Source organism: Lepus europaeus, chromosome 5 (assembly GCF_033115175.1).
Source record: "Lepus europaeus isolate LE1 chromosome 5, mLepTim1.pri, whole genome shotgun sequence".
NCBI lineage: Eukaryota > Metazoa > Chordata > Mammalia > Lagomorpha > Leporidae > Lepus > Lepus europaeus.
The window spans coordinates 26,939,909-26,960,756 of NC_084831.1; the positions used below are offsets into that span (position 1 = coordinate 26,939,909).

Sequence of the window (20,848 nt, forward strand, 5' to 3'; positions counted from 1 at the left end):
GATCCTGCCTGGCTTCTCGTCCCAGGCCCTGTGTCCCTTTGTCCTTATGGAACTGGCGACTCGCACGGAGCCATCTCCTAGAGGGCCCACTCCTCTTGCCTGGGTCAGCATCCCCAGCCCTGAGCCCTGGCCGCTGAAGCTGCTCCCTGCTCCCTCCCAGGAGCTCCCAGCACATCCTGCTGCCAAGTGCACGGCCAGGCTCCGGTGCCAAGGGCCCAGACAGCCGTGTCAGCACACTCAGGGGACCCGCCACTGCGCTGCAGCCCCGCCAGCCGTGGTGCCATGGCCCCGCACGCCCCATGAGGTCCCCGGAGCCCACTCACTCTCCTCCGGCAGCTCGTATTCCTCCGCCTCGCGCTCCATCTGCTGGCACCACTGCTCCAGCTTCTCCACCTCGGCCCGCAGCATCTTGAGGAACCACTCGCCATCCCGGGGACAGGGCGACGCGCGGCCCGAGTCGGGGAGGCTGCGGGATCCGCGCTCCATCCAGGAGTCACGGCGGCCAGCCCCGGGGCCGGGGGTAGGGGCAGGGGCGGGGCCCTGGGACCCATCGGCCGCGGGCGGCTCATAGGGCAGCGGGAAGCCCTCGCGGTAGGCCCACTGGCCCTGCGTGTGGACCGTGCGGAAGACTGAGTAGGTGGGCGCCCGGGGCCCGGGCTGCGGCTCCGAGGCATGCCGCTGGAAGGAGCGTCCGAACTGCAGGGCCTTGTCTTCGGTGGCCACGGCAGCCAGGCCGGCCAGGCCCTCCAGCTCCAGGTCCGCCTGCACGCCGGCTGTCACGCTGTTGGAGCGCTTGAACCTCGCGCGCCTGGGGAGAGAGGGCCCTGTCACCTGTGCCCCCCTCCTGGGGAGGTAACAAGGGCAGGAGCAGGGGAAAGACTCCAGGAAGCTCACGGACAGGAATCCAGGCCCTTGAAATGGATCAGAGTTTGCAACTGATGGGGACCTAACCCTAGCTTTCGGGAAGCCGCTAGACAAAAGTGATGTTCAAAATAGGTGACAACCGCTCCTCGGGGCACGGGGGCTACAGCACATCCGAACAGCAGAGACCAAAATGCTGGAGCAGCACCGTGTAGAAGCAGCATTGTGGGGGTGACAGAGGGCCGGGGCGGGGGTAGTTTACAAACGAATGCATCAGTATCTCTCTACCATAACCCCTGATGTGTCCATATTCGTCTATACCTGCTGTACCAGCCGTCTTCAGCCCTACCAGGAGACACAGTCACTCAGCTACAAAGGAGCAGGGCCAGGGTGTGGGCTCTGCAGTGAACCAGTTGCTATAACATCACGGCGGGGCTGGAGTGGGCCTGCCTGCAGCTGGGAGGACCTGTCCCCCAGGGATCCCGGCGGCTCAGCCCAGAGCCTGGCCAGACCCGCTAAGCCAGTGCCAGTGGAGCTGAATTAAGTTGTTGGCAGGAATGACACGAGGTCTGGAAATTTCTTCTCTTTGAGTTAATCATATGCAAATCCTATGCAAAACAGAAAGTCAATTGGCCTTGTTCATTGTATTCCCCCCATGCCCCCCCCCCCCACCTGGGCTCCTTTCTATAAAGAAGTCGGTGGCCCCCAAAGATACACAAGGTTGGGGCCAGACAATACCTTAGGAAGCACAGTCAGAATGTGGGGGGGGGGGGTTTGGGGGGTGGGGAAAGGGTAAACAGAAGTTCAAGGTCTGGAATTTCAAGAATCACAAAAGAAAGGCTCAGGAGTCCAGGGCTACCTCCACCCCCACACAGAAGAGACAGGGGCTCCTGGAGCCAGCTGGGGGGGCCTTCCCAGGGGACTCTCCCGACCCCATGACTTCCTATTGCTGCCCAGGTCTTCTCTCCCCGCCTGCCTGCCTGCTTCCCTGCAGCTGGCAGGCTGCCTGCTGGGAGCCTGTTGCCATAGAAACTAGGCCCAGAGGATGCTGCAGGACCCAGGAAAGAGAGATGCACTCGTGTGCAGTCTCCGCCCCTACCCAGAGAGCGAGGAGACAGAACATGGCCTCATGGCCTCCCACATAGTCTTGACCTTGGAGTGTGCCCAGGTCGGGACTTGTGTCACCATCTGCCTTGACCACTGGACTGGCCTCCTTTCAGTGGCCTCTGCCTCCACTCAGTACCGGGCAAAGGATGAGCACTGGACTAGGGGGCAGGCCTGGGTTCTAACCTGTGTCACTGTGTACCTTTGGGAAGTCCTCCATCTCAGCCATCTAATGTGAGGGTATATGATATATTATTATATCTACCATATGTTTTAAATTAGCAACAAAAATATCTAAAAATACACACACACGTCTGTATAAAATTATAAATTAATGGCCAAGGTATCTCCTTCTCGCTAAAATTATACCTTATACATTTTAAGGCATGGGGCCCACCAATCCCTCTCCAATCCACTAATCTTCCTGAAGCCAAGCTCTGCCAAGTCATTCCTTGCTCAAAACTCTTCCATAGCTCCCCACTGCCAACAAGATAAAGCTCAGACGTCCCATGCTAGCATTTACCGGAGGCCCTTACGCCTCTTCCTCTTGACCCTCATCTCCCCACCCCCCATTCTTGTTCCCCAAAGAAATCTGCACCTGCTATTCACCTGCTAGCAGCAGTGTCACTCCCTTGCACTTCCTGCACAAGTCCCTCCTCCTCTGTGAGCCCCCTAAGTGGCCTGGCCACTCCTCAGCAATCTCTCTGTGACCAGAGGCAGCCCCACTGCCCAGTTCCGTGGTGCTCCATGGGGAGCACCTTCAGTGTCTAGCTACACAGACAGAACACACCGGGGCCCCCTCTGAGCTCCAATTAGCCTGCGGCTCCTTCGGGGCACCAGCAGCTGCAAACCACAGAAGTAAAGACACAGTATACCTCCAACACATGTGTTACGGAGGAGTCAATGTCCCAGCTTGCTCTCCTGTTACCCCACTAAACATGCACCTGTCCCGCGGCACCACTGAGTCTTCTGCCTCCTTTCGCTCATCCTCGGAGAAGTCCTGAGAAGGCCCATGCTCCACCTTGCTGGGAATGGCCACACTGCCTACAACAGAGGCACACCAGGCCCCCGGGCTTCACAGTTCTTCAGCAGATAGCTTGATGAGCTCTTTCCCAGTGTCTGCTTCAAGGAAGACATGGAAGAAGTTGAGGAGCTTCTGGGAGTACTGGGGGCACAGTCCTCACCAATGCTCCCAGCCAGGGACCAGAGATCTGCACAGCACCAGTAGGTGTCGGTCAGTCCTGGTATAAGCGGTATTTAAAACTGGTGGTGTAGGGGGCTGGCGCTGCGGCATCGTGGGTAAAGCTGCCGCCTGCACTGCTGACATCCCACACAGGCGCTGGTTCAAGTCTTGGCTGCTCCACTTCCAATCCAACTCTCTGCTATGGCCCAAATCGTTGGGCACCTGCACCCACGTGGGAGACCCAGAAGAAGCTCCTGGCTCCTGGCTCCTGGCTTTGGATTGGCCCAGGTCCAGCCATTTTGGCCAGTTGGGGAGCGAACCAGTGGATGGAAGATATCTCTCTCTCTCTCTGCCTCTCCTTCCCTTTCTGTGTAACTCTGACTTTCAAATAAATAAATAAATCTTAGAACAAAACTGGCAGTGTGCGACAAGGTCACCCAAGTAAGCAGCGATGGAGCACAGATGCCAAGAGCCAGTGCCCTGGGGAAGACGGGCATTTCCAAAGCAGGCGGAGATCATGTTGTCCACAGAGGCGAGGAGGAAGCCAGCAGGAAGAGGAAGAGACCAGGAGAAAGTTATCCAAAGGCAGACAGGGGAGAGGAAGGTCCCGGGAAGACGTGAGCGGCCACCATGGGAAATGCGGCCGGATGAGAGAGAGGGCTGCCCGCTGACTGGCCACGTGGGAGCCACGAGTGATCAGAGCCAGAGTAGGCTGGATGGGATGTGGGGAAAGCTGCAGACACAGTGGGTTGTCAGGAGGTGCTGAAATCTGGTCATCGCCTTCAAAGAACGTGGCCGAGAAGGGAGGACGGGAGAAGGACGTGCAGTTAAAGGAGTGACGTGGTTTGGGATGGTTGTCATGAGAATGCTGGCCACCCAGAGATGGCTGTCCTCAGCACCCCACCCCCCCAACACACACACACTACCATCAGCAAGTTCCCTGCCATGGCATTAGGGGAGCTGCAACTCGGGATCCCGACATGATGAGAATGGCCTGGGTTACCTGGGTGTGTGCAATTTAATCACTTGGCCCTCACTTGTGAGCAAGGGAGGAAAGCGAGTCAGAGGGGGAGGTGGGATGTGGGAACCTGCCCCTGCTGGCTGTGGGAGGAAGCCGGCCACACACCAGGGAGTGAGTGCAGGCAGCCTGTGTAACTGGGAAAGGGGACAAGACGGGCTCTCCCAGAGCCTCCAGCAGGGAGGGAGCCCAGTGCATCTCAGTTCAGACTTCTAACCTTCGGAAATGCGTGAGCCTAATCTGCATCGTATCACAGCGCTGAGTGTGGTCATTTGTTATCGCAGACACAGGAAACCACACAACCTGAGGCGGAGAAAAGTGACCAACAGTCCGAGGCACCAGCTGTCAGGAGGACACAACACAACGGACGTCCTCCAGGCACTTAGTAGGTGCTCAGCTAAGCACCTTGCTGGATGAAGCACACTCGGCCCCCACACACAGTCCCGTGATGAGGGTGCCTGCATCACACCCCTTTTACAGATGAGAGAACTGAGGCTTAGAGCGGTTAGGTGGTTTGTTCAGCTGAAACAGTTACCAAATTAATGCAGAGGCCCCTCTTAAACTACTGCACTCCACTGCCTCTGTAGGCTGGAGAAGGCGAGGAAACAAGCTGGGGGCTGGTGCGGGTGCAGAGAGCGGTCCCACCCTGTGCGTGCAGCCGTCCCTGTGAAGCAGGCAGAATTGTCTGCTGGAGATCTGGGGGTGCCGAGGGGAGGCCCAACAGTGAGCAGCCTGCGGGGAGCCGGCTCGGCAGAGCCATCAAGCCCAGGTACTCTGGAGCCAGAGTGCCTGGGTCCAAATGCCGGCTCGAGCGCTTGTGCCTTGCCTCGTCGTCTGTCAGTGCGAACGCAGGCAGCAGCAGCTCCGGGGATCGCTGTGGATAATATCTATAGAGAACACACAACAGCACCTGGCCTGCCATTGTGTTCGCTCTCACGGGGAAGTGGGGCGGGCGGGAGTCTGTGGTTCCCGCTGAAAAGCAAAGGATCCGGACAAACACGAGAACGGGACTGTGGCCCTGAGAACCCAGCTGGGCACTGCCGTTATTCATTACAGTGATTGCTGTTGATCGTTTCCATCTGTGCCCCCACCGCACTCTGCACAAAACCTCTTTTATGCTCTGTATCACATTGTATGGTGGTTAGCTATTTGCATATCTGTCTCCCTCACTAAATAGGGCAGCCCCTCACACACAAACGTTGGCTGGCTGGTTGGCTGCTTGCTTTTTGGAAGGAAGAATGGTAGAGACCAATAATTATCTCTCAACAGCCGTTCTCCCTTTCTTCCTTAGTAACAGAATCCCACAATTTTAGGCTGGATGCATGGCCGCTTTGGAAAATGATTCTCCTCCCAATTTCCCCTATAATTAATTAAGGGTAGCCAAGTGGCTAAGTTTTAGCCCAGGGGACATAAGCAGAAATGGTAGGTGCATTTCCAGAAAGTGTTCTTAAAAGGGGTATGTGTGTGTATGTGTGTGTGTGCTTTCTGTCCCTGCCTCCTCCCTGAGGAATAGAATGCAGGTGTGATGGCTGGACCTCAAGCAGCCACCTTGGAACGTTAGACCACAGGCAAAGATCAAGGGCAGAGGAGTAATCAGATGGGAGGAGCCCGAGAGCGGACACCGCACAGCACCCAGCAGCCTGATGGCCTCTCTCTGGACTTTGAAGCAAGAGAGAAAGAGACCTCCATCATGTTTAAGTCACTGCCGCTGGCGAGGTTTCCTGTAACCCACCACCAAACCTACCCCTAATTTTAACAGGTGAATTTTCAGGGTGGTGAAGCCTAAGGCTTAGTCGCTGTTTCCCTTTGGCCGTGGTCTTCACAGACAGCCGTAAGCCCCAGCTGGAAACTGGCTCCAGTTGTGCCTGGTCACGAATGTATAACCCTGCACTCACAATATTTTCTCCCCGAGCCTTTGCGTGGCGATGCAGAGGCCTCCTCCCCTCGCGTTCTTCAAGGTGACAATGACTGAATTCCTGATGGCACTGGAAATCATCGCGGCTAGCGCTGTCTTCACAGGAGGTGTCGCTACTGTACCTCCCTTGGGGATAACACACGCGCCTCGGCAGAGACTGGATTATCCCAAGAGACACGGTGTCCAAGGAACGCTCAGTCTCCAGAAACTGTCAGAAGTTCTGCCAGCAGTGTTTGGCAGCAGGCTGCCAGGGGGCGGGGGACGAGGAGGAGGAAGGGCAGGGACATTTCAGCAAGGCACAGCCACTGCATGGGTGTCTGGAGAAGGCAGCGAAGAGTTTAGACACACAGCCAAGCAGGAGTCTTTGAGGCCACCACCCCAGCCAAGGTGGGAGATCCGGGAGGAGCCCTCTGCAGCCAGAAACCATCCCTGAGCCAAAGGCTGAGAAGGGAGGCAGAGCTGACACCTGGTCGGCCGATCTCTCCTGCAATATACCTTCCTGAGCACGGAGGCTTCCCTCCCACAGGTCAGGGGCTCACGCGGCCAGCACACACCCCTTCCAAGGCCCCAAAGCCAAAAACAAGAGGCCCTGGGTAGGCACGAGTGACACAAGCAAAGTTGTCGGATAAAATATCAGATTCCCAGTTCAACCTGAGTTTCAGATACATAGCAGGTATTTTTTGAAGTATGTCCCACATAGTGCATGGGACATCTTGTGCTAACATTTACTCATTATGTATCTCATAATCCAATTTAACTGGGCATCCTGGTGTTTTTTTTTTTTTTTTTTTTTTGCAGGTTTTGGTGGTGGCTTTGTTTCTATTTTTGCTAAATCTAGGATTTAACATAAGGTCTTAGTGGGAGGGAAGAAACAGGAGGATAGCCCTGGTTAGAGAGAGCTGGAGGCAGAAATCACATTTTCTATGACTTCAAAGTGCCCAGGAACAGCCTTCCAATATTTAGCAAGGATATTTGATGTTCTCCTTTATCTTGGCCCAGGGTGAGGATGCCTTCAGACAGGGCTGGCCTCTATTTCCTAACGACGCCCCCTCCCGCCCCAGGGCCTAGCACATGCTGTTCCTTCTACCTGGAACACTTATCTTCCATTTTCATGTAGTGACTTTTTGCTCATCCTTCCACTCCCCACCCAAATGGCACTCCCCTAGGGAAGCCGCGCCTGACAGACTGGGTTAAAGCCGCCTGCTAGACAGACTCACGGCACACGTAGTCCTCCTTGGTAGCCGGAACTCCATGTCACTTAGCAGATTCTGGGACTCAGTGGTGGGGAAGCTTCACAAGGCCAGGGGCTCTGTCTGCTGCTGCATCTCTTTGCAGCCTAAGACCCAGCCCCAAACTTGACAAACCAGAGCGTCCAACCCATCGCTGTGGACAGAGGAATCTCGGCTGGGGGTGCACGGAGGCACCATCCCCAGACCTGTGCACTTCATCCTAAGCCATGTTATCACCGCTGATGGACACTGGGAAGGACCCCCCAGGGGCAAGGGGCAGTAAGTCCAAACTCCTCCCCCAAAGAAGTCAGCAGGGAACACTCGGAAAGGCAGCAATTTTTAAAACCAAAGAACAGAGGCGAGAAGTGGATACTGGGCTGAGACAGGAGTAAGGATGAGAGAGTCCAAGGGAATGGCGTGGCCGTGGGTAGGGGGCCAGTCTGGCCGTCTGCCCAGCAAGGCTGCTGGGATGCATGGCTCGCTTTTATGTGCCAGTTGGGGCATGGTGTGTGGTGAGTCAGACTTAAAGTGCCAGGGACATAAGGGACAGCAAGGGCTGTGCAGGTGCATAACTAAGGATGCCTACAGCAGACAAGCAAGGGAGCCTGGCCAGAGAGATGGGCCAGATCCCCCCCTCCCCACCTGTCACTCCCTCTGAGTTCCCGGTGTGATCACCTGTCCCAGGCACTGGGTTCTGCAGACACGCGCTCAGTGCCACCATCCCTCCTCGGCCCGCCCCACCAAGACCTCGCTGAGACCTTACACGCGAGCATGGCAGACCGCATGCTCTGCCCGCCCCTGCCCTTCCCCGACCTTCACTTCCAAATGCTCCTCAAACAGGTCCATGGCTCTCCGTATCTGCTGCTATCAGCCCAGGGCAGACAACTGATCAATACGGTAGACAGAATCAACTTAGGAGGCTCCCACCCACGCCCCAAGCACACATACATGCTGGATGGAACAGAAGCCGGAAGTGTTTGAGCTGCAACACGAGAAGGAGAAATCTTCGGACACCAGAAACAAAAGAGAAATGCAAAACCCGAGCAGTGAGAGGGCGTCGGAGCCAAGTGAGCCGCGGGAACGTAGGGCCAGACAGATGTTAGAGGCTGGAGGCGAAGGCGGCAGGGAGGCAGGAGAGACTCCAGGCCTGTGCACCGTGGGGAGCTGGAAGGAGACCCCGTGCATTCAGCTGGCAGCCAAGATGGTCTGCTACACTAACAAACTTGGACCAGAAACACGTGTGCCAATGACACAGGAATGTGGCCTGGAGGTAGGATGCTGGGCAGTCAGAATGCTCAGGCTGTTTTCTGTGTGGGTGTGGGCCCAGGTGAGCACTACCAGTGAAGCACAGGTTGTACCCGAAGCTGAGACACTGCCTGGAAAGCCAGGCTCAAAGACTGGCGTTGTGGTGTAGCCGGTAAAGCTGCCGTCTGCAACGCCAGCATCTCCTATGGTCACCGGTTCAAGTCCTGGATGCTCCATTTCTTTTTCTTTCCTTTTAAAGATTTATTCATTTATTTGAAAGCCAGAGTTACACAGAGAGAGGAGAGGGAGAGAGAGAGAGAGAGAGAGAGAGAGAGGTCTTCCATCCACTGGTTCACTCCCCAGTTGGCCACAATGGTCAGAGCTGCACCGACCCGAAGCCAGGAGCCAGGGGGCTTCTTCTGGGTCTCCCACTCGGGTACAGGGGCCCAAGGACTTGGGCCATCTTCTGCTGCTTTCCCAGGCCATAGCAGAGAGCTGGATCAGAAGTGGAGCAGCCGGGACTCAAACTGGCGCCCATATGGGATGCCGGCACTTCAGGCCAGGGTGTTAACCTGCTGCGCCACAGTGCCAGCTCCAAGCTGCTCCATTTCACATGCAGCTCCCTGCTAATGTGCCTGGGAAAGCAGCAAAAGATGGTCCAATTGCTTGTACCCCTGCACCCACGTGGTTAGAGTTGGAAGAAGCTCCTGGCTTCTGGCTTCGGATCAGCCCAGGCCCAGCCTTTGCAGCCATCTGGGGAGTGAGCCAGTGTGGATAGAAGACTTTTCTCTGTCTCTGTCTCTCTCTCTCTCCCTTTCTGTAACTCTGCCTTTTAAATAAATAAAATAAAGACAAAATAAAAAATGGGCCAAAGCTCAAGCCGTGCTGCAGCATCAAGGAAACAGAGGCTGTGAGGGAGGAGTGGGCAGGAGCCAACGAGAGCAACACACAAATTGCTAAGACGCCCTTGTAAATCTGAGCTATTAAACCACAAAGGATATCACAGCAACTGATTTAGCAGAGCCTTTCCAGGAGGCATAACCACAATACTAGATATCTGTAACATGGAGGAGGGGTGGGCATTTGTCCTCCTGGTTAAGCCATTGCTTAACCCACGTTAGAGGGCCTGGGGTCCAGTCCCAGCTCTGCTCCTGATCCCAGCTTCCTGCTGCTGCACACCCCGGGACGCAGCAGGTGATGGCTCAACTAGTAGGGCTCCTGCCACCCAAGTGGGAGACTGCATGGCGTTTCCAGTTCTTGGTTTCAGCTTGGCCCAGTCTTGGCTGTTGTAGGCATTTGGGGAGTGAATGAGTGGATGGAAGATCCTGCTCTCTCTCTGCACTTTTCAAAAAATAATAAATAAAAAATTAAAAGATTTATTCATTTGTTTGAAAGGCATAGGCAGATAGAGAGAGAGAGAGAGAGAGAGAGAACGAGAATCTTCCACCCAGTGGTTCACTCCCCAAATGGCCACAACAGCAAGGGCTGAGCCAACCTGAAGCCAGGAGCTCCTTCCAGGCCTTCCATATGGGTGCAGGGGCCCAAGCACTTGGGCCATCTTGCATTGCTTTCCCAGGCATATTAGTAGAGAGCTGGATCAGAAGTGGAGCAGCCGGGGGGCCTCGAACTGGCACCCATATGGGATGCTGGCACTGCAGGCAACAGCTTTACCCACTATGCCAGAGAGACAGCCCCCAAAAAGTAAAATTTTTAAAAAATTTAATATATATAACAAATGGAATGTTCCAAGGCTCATGTTTTGTACTTATAGAAATACCAACTTTAGACTTTATTAGAAAAATATTAACTATATCTTGTTATGTTTTTAGGAGAAATCACTTCTGAAATGTAAACTTCCTTTTTTTTTTTTTTACAGCCAGACTGAATTTATTCAGATAAAATAAATTTGCAGAGGTGTGTGACCAACTGCCAGCATGCACATTGATGGAACATGTGGCAAAAGGCCATAAACTTCCAAAACACTGACGTGAGAAAGAGAAGTAAAGTGAAAAAGAGAAGTAAAGTAAGTTTGATCAGTTCAACAGAAGACAAAGGAAAAGCGTTCAAATAGAAAAATTCTAAAGAGATCACAGAAATTCAAATAAATAATCAAAATATATAAATGGGTAAAATATGTCCACTAAACTTTGGCTAGCTATCATTTAGAAGCATCAGACCTAAAACATAAAGATACAGGAAGACTGAAAATAAAGGGATAGGGCTGGCACTGTGGCATAGTGGGTTAAGCTGATGCCTGAAATGCCAGCATCCCATGTGGGTACCACTTTGTGTCCCAGCTGCTCCACTTCCCATCCAGCTCCCTGCTGATGGCCTGGGAAAGTGGTGAAAAATGGTCCAAGTACTTGGGCCCTTGCTCCTGTGTGGGAGACCAGGAAGAAGCTCCAGGCTCCTGCTTTGTCCTGGCCCAGCCCTAGCTGTTGTGGCCATTTGGGGAGTGAACCAGCAGATGGAAGACCTCTCTCTCTCTCTCTCTCTCACACACACTCTCTCTCTCTCTCTCTCTCTCCCTCTCCCTCTCCCTCTCGCTCCCCCCAACTCTGATGTTCAATTCAAATAAATTAACTTTTTTAAAAAAGAAAAAAAGGCCAGCGCCACGGCTCACTAGCCTAATCCTCCGCCTGCGGCGCCGACACCCCAAGTTCTAATCCCGGTTGGGGCGCCAGATTCTGTCCCAGTTGCTCCTCTTCCAGTCCAGCTCTCTGCTGTGGCCCGGGAAGGCAGTAGAGGATGGCCCAAGTGCTTGGGCCCTGCACCCGCATGGGAGGCCAGGAGGAAGCACCTGGCTCCTGGCTTCAGATCGGCGCAGTGTGCCAGCCGTAGCAGCCATTTGGGGGGTGAACCAACGGAAGGAAGACCTTTCTCTCTGTCTCTCTCTCTCACTGTCTAACTCTGCCTGTCAAAAATAAAATAAAATAAAATAAAATAAAATAAAAGGATGGGAAAAGACAATAGAAAAGTTACTGAGAGGAAGCAGCCAGAGCAATGCAATTAGGCAAAAGAGACTACAAGGCAAAAACCATCAGTAAGACTGAAAAGTCACCTATTGAATGATAAAAGAGAAGATATAACAACTATAAGCTTGGATGCTTCGGAACAGCACTGTCAAACTAGGGTCAAAAATAACAACATAACCAGGCAAATGGCACACCCACAACCATCCTCTCTCAGATGGAGGAAGCCTCAACAAAATCTAAGGAACAGAACACACTCTGACCATATGTAGCGACTTTGGAGATCAATAACGAGGACTGGCCATACAGCAGGTGAGATGATACTTCGGGTGCTGGCATCTCATACTGCAGGGCCTGGATTCGAATCTCAGCTCAGCTCCAGATTCCAGATTCCTGCTTATATGCCTGGGAGAGCAGCAGAGGATGGGCCAAGTGCTTGGGCTCCTGTACTCACATGGGAGTCCCGGATGAAGGCCCTGGCTCCTGGCTTTGGCCTGGCCCAGCCCCTGTTGTTGCAGCCATTTGGAGAGTGAACCAGTAGGTGTAAGATTCTCTCTCTCTCTCTCTAATTCTGCATTTCAAATAAATCAATAAATTTTTAAAACTTTTAAAAAATTTTTTAAAAAGAAAAAGAAATTACCATGAAAGTTACAAACTATTTATAACTGCACAATGAAAACACGACATCTCAAAACCTGTGAGAGGCAGCTAGCACAATAAAGCTGGAAGGAAACTGACAGCCCTAAAAGCACATGTCAGAAAATAAGAACTATTGAAAACTGGTGTCAATTCAAGAGGTTGAAAAAAGATAAACATGGTAGAAGCAAAAAAAAAAAAAAAAAAAAGTTGCAGAAGAAAGGAAATATTCAAGATTGCCCACCAAAACCAAAAACTAGTGTTTTAAAAGACTAATAAAATATAATTTTTAAAGTTAGTTTTTAAGAGGCTAATAAGGCATAATTTTAAAAATATGTTTAAACACTAACATACAAATTTCAGGCAAGGTTGATCATGAAAGAGAGGTAAGATATAAATCCATGGTATTAGGAATGAAACAGGTGATATAACCTAGAGATAAAAAAATTTACATAATTACAATACTACTATGAGAAAGAATATTTTGTGCCCAAACTTTTAAAGACTGTCAACTTTTGTCAAATGGTTGGTTTTTAGAAAAAAAAAATCCCCAAAATTGACTCCAGAAAAAATAAGGGGCTAGTGCTGTGGCATAGTGAGTAAAGCCGCTGCCTGCAGCACCAGCATCCTATGTAGGCACTGGTTCAAGTCCCAGCTGTTTCTCTTCTGATCCAGCTCCCTGCTAATGCTACTTGTGTGCCCCTACACCCACGTGGGAGACCCAGAAGAAGCTCCTAGCTCTGGCTTCAGATTGGCTCAGCTTTGGCCATTGCGGCCACCTGGGGAGTGAGCTAGCAGATGGAAGACCTCTCTCTCTGTGTCTCTCCATGTCTGTAACTCTACCTTCAAATAAATAAATAAATCTTAAAAGAAAAAAAAAAAAGAAGACCAGAATGGATCAATAACCTCCAAAGAAACCAAGGTTGGAGTTTTAAAAGTTTGTCCTATTGCTAAAAGGCATCAAGGCCTGATAGTTTTAGAGGTTTGCAAACCTCAAGCAGTAAATAATTCCTACTTTATACAAGTTGTTCCGTAGAACAGAAACACAGAGAAAGCTACTAAATCCATTTTAGGAGTTTAGCATAACCTTAATACCTGAGCAGAATAATGGCAACAAAAATAAAATTGTAGGTTGGAATCACTTATGACCATAAATATAAAAATCTTAGAGTGATAACTAATCAAAAACCTAGCACTATGCATAAAAATAAAATATAGTGGGGCTGGCGCTGTGGCGCAGTGGGTTAATGCCCTGGCCTGAAGCACAGCATTCCATATGGGTGCCAGTTCAAGACCCAGCTGCTCTACTTCTGATCCAACTCTCTGCTATGGCCCGGGAAAGCAGTAGAAGATGGCCCAAGTCCTTGGGTCCCTGCACCCGTGCAGAAGACTGGGAAGAAGCTCCTGGCTCCTGGCTTCGGATCGGCACAGCTCCAGCCATTACAGCCAATTGGGGAGCGAACCATCAGATGGAAGACTCTCCCTCTCTCTCTCTCCCTCTCTCTGTGTGTGTAACTCTGACTTGCAAAAAATTAAATAAATCTTTAAAAAATAAAATAAAATATAGCAAGACTGGGACAAAAGCTGCTGGAGCCCCACGTAGCCCTCCTCATCTCCGTCTGTAGCCACAAGAACCCCAAGTGCAAACACCGTCTATTGTGCCTTGTGCGTGGCATCCTTGCTGAAAGACGGGGCTCCACCGCCTCCCTGGGAGCTGGGTGCCTCTAGGGGATCAGGCTCCTGTCTGCTGTGGGTGACAAGTGTTGTGTGGAACTTTCCGGAAGTGATGTTTTAAAGAGAAAGAATGCCTTCTTCTCCTTCCCACTGCTCAGAAGGCAGACAGGGAGGTGGCATTTGAACTTCAGCTCCTTGCCTATGCAGTGATATACAAAGGATAGAAGAACAGCACAGTAGAAGGCACCAGGCCCTGACACAGCAGTTCCTACAGTCAGGCTGGCTTCTTTCTCTTCTTCATTTTATTTGAAAGGCACAGAGACAGAGATGGAGATTTTCCATCTGCTCGTTCACTCCCACCAAATGCCCACAAGAGCTAGGGCTGAGCCAGGCTGGACCCAGGAGCCAGGAACTCAGCCTGGGTGGCATGTGGGTGGCAGGGACTCACTGCTGCCTCCCAGGGTGTACATTAGCAGGAAGCTGGACGGGAAGAGGAAACAGAACTCAAATGCAGTCACTCTGAAATAGGATGCGGGTGGCCCAAGTGGCATCCTGACCACTGTGCCAAGTGACCACCCTGATTTTTTTTTTTTTTTAAGTGAGAGGGAAACAGAAGAAACACTTGCTTAAAATACTATTGGGGACTGGCGCTGTGGCATAGTGGGCAAAGCTGCTGCCTGCAATGCTGGCAACCTATATGGGTGCCAGTTTGAGTCCCAGCTGCTCCACTTCCAATCCAGCTCTCTGCTGTGACCTGGGAAAGCAGTAGAAGATGGCCCAGTCCTTGGGCCCCTGTACTCACGTGGGAGACCCAGAAGAAGCTCCAGGCTCCTGGCTTCAGATTGGCGCAGCTCTGGCCATTGGGGCCAATTGGGGAGTGAACTAGCGGATGGAAGACCTTTCTCTCTCTCTCTCTGCCTCTCCTTCTCTCTCTCTTTAACTCTGATTTTCAAATAAATAAATAAATATTTAAAAAAAATAAGACGTCTCTCTGCCTCTCCTTCTCTCTCTTTATAACTCTGATTTTCAAATAAATAAATAATTTTTTTTTAAAAAAAGATACTATTGAGGCCCTGTTACTCACAACCAAATTCAATCCAAACTGACAATGATATCAAGCAGGGTTTATCCCAAGAATGAAAGAACGGGTCGATGTGTGCACGTCACATTATATATGGAGGGAGAACCGTCTATGATCATCTGAGTAAAATTCTGAGAAAACATTGCATAAAGTTCCACTCACACTTTCTGCTTAAACAATAAAAATCAGAACTCCTAGCCACCAGAGATGTACTTAGCCTTTAACAAACGGTACCTGTTGGAATGTGCAGCCGATATGGCCGTGAGAAGCAGAGGCGCTGAAGTCAGGAATGGGAGCAGCAGGCTGCTTTTCCGAAGGGAGCTAGAAGTCCTGCTCAGCGCATTATTCTAAGAAGAACCCCACAATGCAGACTCAAAAGAAATGTCCTCAAGTGCATAAAATAACCGACTACACGGAAAACCCCTCATGATTCTCAGACAACCGGTGAGACCTAATAGGAGAGAGCAGCAAGGCTGCTGTCTATAAAATCAGTACACAAAACCCAATAATGTTCCCATGTTCTAGCAGTGTCCGATTATAAAATGCAATAGAATCAAAAGTCCCCAGTCACCGTCACCACCACGGGACAGAACACCGCCGTCCCTCTGGATCACAGAGGTCCCTCATTGCCACCGGCATCTTCCTCGCATTCATTCTCCACTCAGCAGCTCCGATCTTTCATAAACATCAATCAGAGCACGTCACACCCCTTCTTTAGCCCTTTAGTCACTACTCATTACTTCTAATGCTTTATCCACGGCCCCCGGAATTCTCCACTCCAGCCCTGCCCCGCCCACCCCACACCAGCAGCGAGGACCTTCTTCCAGCTCCCGACACGCAGCCCTCTCTCTCCTGCCCCAGCACCTCCACATCCGCTATTCCCCAAACATCACCTGAGCGTTTCTAGTCAATGCTCAAGTGCCCGCTTAATCTAAGAGCCCTTCTCCCTCATCTCCTCTGTTTTTTTTCACAGCCCTGCATTAATGTACAATAAAATCCCACTACGTAGTAGATCGTGATGTGTAATCCTATTTTTTTTACATGGGGATTATTTATTCATTGCCTCCATGTCCCTCTAGGCTGGAACTTCCAGGAGGGGAAGAGTCTTGTCTTTGATGTCTCCTCACTCACGAACACAGGGCACAGGAACCGTCATAGAACAAGGGCTTAAGGAGTGTTTGCTGAATGAGTGGATCAATGGCTGCATGGCAGTTTGCTGACTTTGCGGGAGTCTTGGCTGGAATGCTGCCTGCACTCTCCCCGGGATGCAGGCTTGTTGGGAGGGTCCTTCTGCACGAGGGCCCAGAAACCTCTCAAGGGAGTGGCTAGGGACACATGGGCTTGGTTTAGGGCCCACAGGGCAGCAGGAGAGTCCAGGGGCAGAGCACAGAGATGCAGCCACCCAGGACCCTACCCCCCTCTCTCAAGAATTCGAGTCTTGGATTTCTGCAAAGTGAGCTGGCAGTCCAGTGCTACTTCTGTGCGATCCCTGTGGCCTACTGAGAGTCTGGGAGACAGCAGCTTTAGGAGCGATGGGGACAACTCGGGTGGCTTTTTGCCAGCCCTGATGGGGGCTTCTACATTCTCAGGAGGCTGCAAAACTTCAGGAAGCTAAAGTAGGAGTGCAGCAAAATGGTGAACCCCACAGGAACCCCAAAATGACTACATTAGGGACACACACGAGACATCCACGGGGTGCCCTGGAAGAGCTGGGAGAATTCGCGGGGAGGCCCAACAGCAGCAACTGGGGACAGCACTGCAAGGGACTGCAACCAGGACACTGGCTTGCTTTCTCCTGTGGGCATGGCCTGGGCAGCTCCCATCACCAGGAAACCCTCCCAGCCACCACCACCCTGCCTCCCCCTCCCGATTCCCAGACGGCAGACCCAGGGCCACCAGCCTGACACACGCACTGCACTGCCCCTGGGTCATGAGACAAAGTGTATCCCCAATAGCAGAGAGGACTCTGCCCTCCGGAGCTCGCGGTGCGAATTCTTTAGCTGGAAATGAAGGGAGCAATGTTTCTGAGGCCACCTAATGTCAGAAGAGTGGCTGCCGGTAATTCTGCTGTCTCGAGTACGCCGCAGACTCAGGCATATAATAGGTACCCCCGACTGGGTAAATGCTGGTGGGAGCCAAGTGAGGAGGAGTGTTCTATCTGCCAGGGGCCGGGGAGAGGCAATCTTCCTGTTTGTTTCTTCTTGAGCTCACATACTTGTTCGCCACAGGACGTAAGGAGGCCTTGGCTGAAGCCTGTTATCCCCAGGAAAGGACAATCGCTGGAGGCCTGCTTGGCACCTAGCTGCTGCCTCTCCCTCCCTCCCCTGAGGCACGGTCTGCCGTCATGGGTGCAAGAACTCACCTCGGCTTGGGTGACCCCCGTCAACAACTCTATGCACAACATTCGGCAGCTGCTCTGACTCCCCCAATAAAAAGGCCTGGCCCCCAAACTCCGGGAAGACAGCACGCACATGGAGATGGGACAGTATGCAATCCTCTCTCCTTTCCACGCCCACAGCGGAAGCCAGCCCAGGACGCCCTCACTGCCACCTACCGCTTGTCTTCTTCCACCTGCACACCGATGGAGTGGAACTCTCTTCGGCTCCTGTTTTCCGTGTCCGAATCTGAGATAGTCTCCACCTGGTGGCCAGCGGGGAGGAGTCAGTGGCTGGGGCTAGTCAAGGGGCGCAAGCCCTTCCCAGGGAGAATGGCCAGCAACAGGCTGAGCCCCAAGCCACTCGGCACATCTTGCAAAAGCAATCTGCCCAGACAAGAGAAGAGACCAGGGGCATCAAGGTGGTAACCCCTGGGCACTGCTCTGCACTGGCCGACTGGAAACATCCTGTCCATGACCAGGCACGGGGCCCACCTGCAGCTGGGACAAGCCAACAACAAAAAGGTTTGCACACCCAGAAGACCCCGTAGGCCCCCTCGACCCATCCTCAACCTGCCAGGGCGGGTTCCTGTTCGTACCTGCACCCCAATGGACGGCCGCCACTTTCGCTGCCGCGCCAGGCTCCGCAGCTCCTCCCTGCCAGGGATGGTCTTGATGATGAGCGTGGGGGGCTTGGGGCTGGCCCGGGGCGGCACCGGCGCCAACTCGAGGGTGCGCGCGCCCATGGCAGGGCCGTCCAGCCCGTCGGCGGAGCTGCAGCGCCGGGCGGGGCCCTCGGCCGCGGTGAAGCTCTCGTGGGCGGAGTCGGTGCTGCTCTGGGCGGTGATGGAGATGCGGGGCGGGGCCTGGCTTCCCAGCGGGATGGGGGGCGGGGCCTTTCTGAAGTTGAAGGCTGCGGTGATTGAACACAGAAAGCGCGGATGAGAAACGCGGCCCACGCCAGAAACGCTCGCTCGTGCGGTCGCACCGGGCCCGGCAGCCACGCGGACAACACGTGAGGCTGCGTCCCTGGCTCAGGGGTGCGCTCCCCACCGTCCCACCCGGAGAAGCCACCGGGGTGCGATCCGCCCGAGGGCCCGGCCAGAGGCAGAGCCGCGGGCCCGCGTACTCACAGGAGCCGGGCCTCCCTGAGACAGAGGCAGGGGCAGCGAGAAGGGGCAGGCAGTCGTCATCTTGGGAACAGCCGGCTTGGATGGCCCGGAGGTAGCTGTGGCTCCGCATGCGGAAGCAGCCGGGCAGGTCCAGGGCGTCCACGGCCTGGGACTCGAGCTCACCGAACACGGAACCGCACACGGCCTCCAGCTGCTGGTTCAGCTCCTCGCTGAGCTGGGGGTGGGGTGGGGGGCGGGGAACGGTTAGTGAGGGGCTGCGAGGGGCTGGGGGTCGCCGTGCCATGTGCCTTGCGTTAGGAAAACATCTGCCCAGTAGTGGCTATACCCCTGCGTGCCGCTTTTTCTGTATTTGGACCAAAAGAAACCCACATTCTGCAAAGGCACTTGGGGTGGGGGCGCCCTGTGCTGCTCCCCAGGCCTGCTTTGCGGCCCCTTCTTCCTCTAATTACCCCCACCTCCATCCCACCTCTGCCCGATGGCCACATTTTCCCTCCCAGCGCCTCACCTGTCTCTTCCCACATGCACCAGCTAGGGACTGCAAGAACACGTATTATATTACTCATCATCACTACAGTACCGAGCAGGGGCAGCCTATGGCGATAGAGAGCAAGTGGCAGGATGGAATTCAGATGATGGAGCAAAGATGATCCACCTCGAAGTGTCCCAGCCTTCCCTCACTTTCTGCCCACTAACGAGGGCTCCGGCGTGGCCGGCTGCGTCCTGCCCTGGCCTCACTCTCTTGAGGTGCACCCAGCCATTCCTGGATGAGGTTCTTGTTTTGTTTTTTGACGTTGTGTGGTACAGAATCCATGGTATTAAGAAAAAGAAAAAAGAAAAGAAAAAGCAAGTAAGAAAAAAGCAAAAGAAAAATGTTGTTCGTGGAGCCGTGCCATGCACCACCGCACTAAGATTAAATATACCATATTTAAATATAAATATGGCAGCTTGGTTCACAGCGCCTAAGAAAACTGATGGCAAAGGGAAAGCAAAGGTAGGACAAGGTGGTGCGAGGGCTGAGGGCTGCATCCAGAACACAGGTGAGAAAGACATGAAAAGTGCCCAAGATGGGTGCATGTTTAACCCTAGGCTTCTGAGCGACTAGACCCAGGGGAGCACAGCCTGAGGGGCACCTGCTATGGGTGGGACTCACCCGGACTCAAGCGCTGGCCCTACCAGTGCGGCCCCGGGAAAGTTCAAAGTGTTGAGGCCCCCGTTTGCTCGCATGTCAAACAGGAGTGACAGTGGTAGCATCTTTACAGGACTTCTCAGGAGAGTCCGTGAAGCACTTGGTGCAGGTACAGGCACACAGGAAGCCCCTGGTGCATGTGACGGTCTCGGGCCTCCCTGGGAAGCACAGGCCAGGTGTTCATGAGAAGCACAACCATCCCTGCCCCTGAGCCCAGGAGAACGTCCCCTGGGGGTGATTATGCAGGGGTCATTGCATGAAGTCACGGACAAGGTTGGCAGCAGCGTCCTGTGGCAAACACGACAGCAAGGATGTCCCGTGGCTGCATCCCGTGCCGTCTCCCAGGGGAGGGTCACGGCACCACCTTTGTGTGCAGTCAAAAGATGCCCAGGGGAGTGGCTTGATCCGTGCGTAAAGCTCAGCCACCAAAGCACAACAAGACCTCACCAGAACCCACCACCAAGAGAGCAGGGACTTCCATTTCCATTCTCAGAGACAGCAAATGACTTGTCCGAGGGTCACCAGCAGGTGAGTGCTACGACGAAGTCAAATGCCACCCTTCCTGGCCCCCACGTCAGGCCGACTGAGTTACCAGAATCTCCAGGAAGCTCGTTCAACCTACGTTAACTCGGGCCCCACTGTTCTGGACCCTGTGCTCTCTAACTCTCAAACATCTTCACTTTGGCGGCTTGGCTGCTCAGAGCTGAATCTGCAGGAGATTGAGATTCAGTGGTTCCACTGAGAACCTGTCTGGACTTCCTGAAGCTTTTTCTAAAACAACTTTATTAGAAACATACAAAAGTCACAGGCCATAGAAAAAGTGATCCAAAACCCTATGGAAGTCAAGTGCTCTCGTGTCGGATGGACACAAGCCACACTCATAAGACAGCTGGGCTCTCGCCTTGCCTCCCTGGAGTCTACCTCTCAATCTTGTCTCTGGACTCTGAGACACCAAGAACAGAAGTTACCCGGGTATTTCCAGAAGCTTAGGTGCTGAACTCTGCTATTTCTGGCTCAAGACGCTTCTCAACAAGAACAAGTCCAGCCCCGAGGGGCCCCCCTAGAACATCAGAGAGCTGATACAACCACAGGAGAGCATTCTGGTCTGGAGTCTAGACCAACGAGGTCTCAACTTTCTGTGTATTAAACATCAAGCACACTATCCTGGCACATAGTAGGTGCTCAGCCGACATCAAGACTACTATTAATGCTATGAGATTCATAAATCACAGTGGCA

General features: G+C 53.1%; 1 protein-coding gene across 3 annotated transcripts in view; it reads right to left on the reverse strand.

The window, feature by feature from the left end:
• Positions 1–20,848, reverse strand: part of DLGAP3 (DLG associated protein 3) — a 116,281-nt gene that overhangs the window by 1,726 nt on the left and 93,707 nt on the right. For all 3 annotated transcript variants that reach the window (XM_062193250.1, XM_062193249.1, XM_062193251.1), the window contains exons 6-9: positions 18,426–18,639; positions 17,892–18,205; positions 17,473–17,558; positions 324–808 (exon numbers count right to left, since the gene is read on the reverse strand). In XM_062193250.1, coding sequence (XP_062049234.1) covers positions 324–808; positions 17,473–17,558; positions 17,892–18,205; positions 18,426–18,639 — 1,099 coding nt within the window. The remainder of the gene's footprint in view (positions 1–323; positions 809–17,472; positions 17,559–17,891; positions 18,206–18,425; positions 18,640–20,848) is intronic.